Raw genomic sequence first — 4,995 nt, forward strand, 5'->3', positions numbered from 1 at the left:
CTCCCCCGCTGCCGTAAATCCCCACACCGCTTGTCGTAAAACTCAATGCCGTAAAGCCTGTCTGTGTCAGAGCAGGTAGAGAGAGAAGTGAACTCTTCTGGGCATATATATCCAAAACCTCTTGTGGGTGACACGTTTCTATGTGTCTGGTTCTGTTTTTGCTGAATTTGGACTTGGATCGGACCGGTTTAACAGCGTTTCCGGCTGAGAAGAGGCAGAAAATGAGTTGATCTCCAGCAAAACAAGCTCGAAAATGGCAACATACAACACCGAAGGTGAGAGAAACTGACGTTATGGAGGTAAAAATACACTCGTGAGACGTGAGATTAGACGTATATTGCGCCACATTCATGATCTTGCATTACAACAACACAGTGATGAGATCACGCGTATCTGTTCTGTGTTTTCCCTGCAGGACACTCAGTAATGGTGGAGGTGAGTCCAGATATCCACATCTGCGGCTTCTGCAAACAACAGTACAACAATTTTGAGGTTTTCCTCGCCCACAAGCAAAATGGATGTTCCCTCCCCACCTGTGACACATCAGCACCAGCTGCCACAGGTATTTTAACATTATTCTGACACTGTATATTTGTTTTATGTACTCCTGCCAGGACACACTTGTAAAAGAGATTATTCATCTCCTCCTGACTAAATAAAGTCGAATGAATGAATGAAACCACACTGAACTTATGCTTTCATCTGCACATGCTGCACAAACCTTCACATGTGCTCTGCTTCTCGTCTCTGGGCCCACACAGATTCCACCACTGAGTTTGTTTTCGAGGAGACCTACCAGACCTGTGTCATGAGGGGCATGAAAAAGATCTTGACCAAAGCTCAGAAAACGCCTTCCAAGAAATTAAAACCTGCCCTGACTTCAAAGAGACACAGCTGCTGTTTCTCTGGTTGGTGTTCATGAATGTAACGCACGAGTTCTCTCCAAGGCTTCCCGCCAGTCAGTTTATGTATTTTCTGGATTAACATTTCCAGGGTGCAGATTCTACTCATACCTTTCCTCCCCCTTGTCCTGCAGGTTGCACTTTTAAGACACAATATGGCCAAAAAGACATGGAGCGTCATCTCAAAACCCACACCGGTATGCTTGTGCTCCCCCCCCAATATGTCCTTCTCAAGTTGATAAACCCTTCATCAACATGTTGTTTTGGGGGGGTTTTTTCCCTTCCATTTTCCATCCAGGCGAGAAGCCGTTTGAATGTGAGCTATGCCACAAGCGCTTCAGCCGACGGGACAAGCTCAACATGCACAGTCGCTCGCACACAGGCGAGAAGCCGCACAAATGCAAACACTGTCCCTACGCAGCAGCAGACAGCAGCAGTCTGAAGAAGCACCTGCGCATCCACTACGATGAGCGACCGTTCAAGTGTCAGATCTGCCCGTACGCCAGCCGAAACTCCAGCCAGCTCACGGTGCATCTCCGCTCGCACACTGGTCAGTAACTCTCTGATCTCTTCATTTATAATCTATCCTGGGTGACTCTGAAATCCATCTTCATCCCTCCTTGGTCTGGACACACAAAGAAAAAAAAATCCACTTCTGCTTCCCCTGCTGAGATGTCCAGCTGTTTGCTTTTACCAACCATTCTTCCTACATTGAGAATCCTCTTGTTTTCTCTATATTTTTATTTGAACGGACACCACAATTTGTCTTCAAACTTCATACTGTTTTCTTGAATCTGTTTCGTCAGCACAATGATTTGTTCGTAGCAATGCGGCTACTGAGGCGCTCACGGCAGAGATCCTGTGCAGTGGCCTTTTTCTTCCGCTTCATCTATCTCGGGGTCAGCCAGGGGGGTTGGAGACCGTCCCAGCCGACATTGGGGGAAGGCGGGTTCCACCCTGCTCATGTTACCAGTTCATCTCAGGGCGAATACAGAGAGACAGACACATGCACACCTACAGACATATGGACTGGGTGAGGAATTCAGGAAAAAAAAAAAAAATAGGGATATTTGCACTGTGCAAACCACTACACCACATTGATGTGAGCTGATTTGTAATACAGAAAAGTGAAGCCGGTTTTTAAATCCTCCAAACGTCTGCTTTCAGAATTGCCCCCGGCTTCGAACCAGTTTAACCTGCTGAGTAAAAATGACACAGATTCAAGAATTCAAGCGCATTTGTAAACATGTGCTTTTGTCATTTGGTGCTTTTATAGAAGTGTATATTTGCTAACTTTTCCGTGTATTTTTCCATGGTTATATGTGAATATAAGTGTGTATATCGGTATGTGTGGCTATTGGTATATCTGTCAAAAAAACGTTTTTTTGACTATCAAATATCAGATTTCCAGAAGAATCTGAATGTTTCACACAACTGTTCCCTGCATTTTGTACCTATCAGTGAGGATGATGTGTAAAATTAACCTGGTTTTAAAATGTAGTCCGTGAAAAAGTAGAGATCAAAGAAATGGTGAGACATTATGGTGGAAGGTATTAGGATGTAGAAAGCAGGAACAGTTGTCGACTGACAGAATCCTCACTTGGTGGATTTGTGAGCACGTTTGTGTTTCTGTCACTTCTGTAGGAGATGCACCGTTCCAGTGCCAACAGTGTGACGCAAAGTTCAAAATCAACTCTGACCTGAAGCGGCACGTCCGGATCCACTCGGGCGAGAAGCCTTACAAATGTGACTTCTGTGATTACTGCTGCGCTATGAAGGGCAACCTGAAGTCCCACATCCAGATCAAGCACGGCACGGACAACTCCTTCCACTGCACGCACTGCGACTTCAAGTGCACCAACAAGACGGCCCTGCGGCAGCATTCCCGGGAGCACCAGCCCACCCAGCCCATCCAGTGCTCCAAGTGCACCTACTCCTGCTCCAGCAAGGGGGCGCTCAAAGTCCACGAGAGGATCCATTCAGAGGAGCGCCCCTTCAAGTGTGACTTCTGCAGCTTCGCCTCCAAGCAGCGCAGCAACCTGGTCATCCACAGGAAGAAGTGCCACTCGGATAAGCCCGAGAAAGGCGGCGGCCTGGGGAAGGGGGGCAGGGGCACCGGTAAAAACGGAGGCAGTGACTCCCCGAAGCCGGTCAGCTCCCGGTACCGGGCCAAGCTGGAGGCCGCTCGGGCCTTCTGCTGCGACTCGTGCGACGCCTCGTTCGTGAGGGAGGACTCTCTGCGGAGCCACAAGAAGCAGCACCGGGACGCTCCGAGTCTCTTCCAGCTGCAACTCTCCGCCCCCGCAGACTCCCTGGGCCTGCTTCCCGTGACGCTGTCGCAGAGCGGCGCGCCGCTCCAGGTCCCCATCCCACCCGGCTCGGTGGCTCCCTACAGCAACGCCCAGCTCAAGATCATCGTGTCGCAACCTCTCGGACGGGAGAGCTCCTTGATCCCAGGCGGCGAGGACGATCCCAGCAAGACCAGCATGGTGCTGCTCGGCCCAGAGAACCAGGACATCAGCTCAATGATCCAGCAGGTCAGCTTGTTGGCGCCTCTGCAGCCCCTCGGGCCGGCCCACGCCGCAGACCCGTCGCTCGAACCCCAGACTGTCATCTTGACGCAGCTGGGCCCCGAAGACGCCAGCGACCCGCTCCACCAGGCGCTGCTGCACACGGCCATCACAGCACAGGACTCCAGCAGCAGCCAGACGTTCATCACCACCTGCTCGGAGCTGGAAGGCCTCAACGCCCTCATCCAGGAGGGCGGCACGGAGGTCACGGTGGTGACCGAGGGGAACGCCACCCTGTCCAAGCCGGCCGCGGCAGTGGAGGGGAGTGCCTTACAGTGCGGGGAGGGCGCCTTACTGGTGCCCAACATCAGCCTGGGCGGCCAGAACGTGGTCATCCACGGAGTGCCGCTGATCGTGTCCGCTCAGCCGCAGCAGCTCTCGCCTCACGCACTTTACTCAGACTCGCACACACTGGAAAGCATCCCACAATGAGGTCCAGAATGGTGTGTGATTCCCGAAAAGACATTTTTACTGCGTTATAAGCTATTTTTTTGTTGTGTAAAGCTAACCACTGACGAAAACAAAACGGTTGCATTTGAAGACATCAAGGGTGTGAAACGCTCCTTGTTCCAGTGTATGTCAAATATCTTTTCATAAAACCTGAAAGGGTTGAAATTGACAAAGAAAAATGTGTTCAATTTCAACATATGATTTCTCAAGAAGAAAATACAGCCAAATGTCTATAAACCAGGTGCAGCATTGATTTTGTTTTAGAAATGTGTTGCAATAAAAATGCGACAATTTATTGGTTTGGTCCAAAGCTGGAGAAAAATGTGACCTTCTGTCTGCAGCAGTGTTTCCCTTCAGGTTAATATCCGAATAAAGCCTGACACATCTTCAGAAAAGTTATTTCCACCTTTTTTAAAACCACCCCCAACACTGCTTATAAGCTACTTTGTAAGCAATAAGAGAGATTTCTCTTAGTGACTGTTACTCAGCTGCTCACATTAAAAGAAAAAAAAACAAATACAGAAGAGGATTAGTATTCTTTTTTCACAGTTTTGACCTTTTTCTCTCAGAATGTTTGTTGAACCTTTTATTGTCAGTATTCCAACTTTAATCTCAATTTATTTGTTTTTTTTTCCCAGCTCAAATTTTGACTTGGAATTGTTTTATTTTTGTTTTATTTGTGTCTTCAATCTGAGAATTCTGAGGAAAAAAAGTCAGAATATTATGTATTTAATATAGACTTCTGTATAATATATATATTTTTTGGGGGGGGTGATCAAAAGTTTGAACTTTGTAGTTTTGTCACTTGTTCAGTCTTGGCAAAAGGCCAAAATGAACCCTTCTGGGCTGCTTTGACCCCCTCTGACATAATTGTTACAGTTTCAGATTTTACACTTTGATTTAGATTAGTATTTTTTTCATAGTACACTTGTGTCTTCGGGCCGTGTCAACTTTTACTAATCCATTTCATACATGCATTTCTTTTCGCCACTTTAAGCAACTCAGGGTCTGGAAGGCAGTGTACATCATGGACAAGTCATCACAGGGGAAACTCATTTACATCCCATTAAAAG

At 47.7% G+C, this 4,995-nt stretch overlaps 1 protein-coding gene across 1 annotated transcript; it reads left to right on the plus strand.

Moving 5' to 3' along the window:
• Positions 1–253: 253 nt before the first annotated feature.
• On the plus strand, positions 254–4,255 carry zfp64 (zinc finger protein 64 homolog (mouse); the record flags this gene model as incomplete). The annotated part of the gene is made up of 6 exons (XM_080497152.1): positions 254–275; positions 416–562; positions 762–908; positions 1,037–1,099; positions 1,201–1,452; positions 2,547–4,255. The coding sequence occupies 6 exons, from the start codon at positions 254–256 to the stop codon at positions 3,902–3,904; spliced, it is 1,989 nt and encodes a 662-aa protein (XP_080353278.1). The 3' UTR covers positions 3,905–4,255.
• Between the last annotated feature and the right edge of the window lie 740 nt (positions 4,256–4,995).

The sequence above is a fragment of the Blennius ocellaris genome (assembly GCF_963422515.1).
Source record: "Blennius ocellaris genome assembly, chromosome: 5".
Classification (NCBI taxonomy): Eukaryota; Metazoa; Chordata; class Actinopteri; order Blenniiformes; family Blenniidae; genus Blennius; species Blennius ocellaris.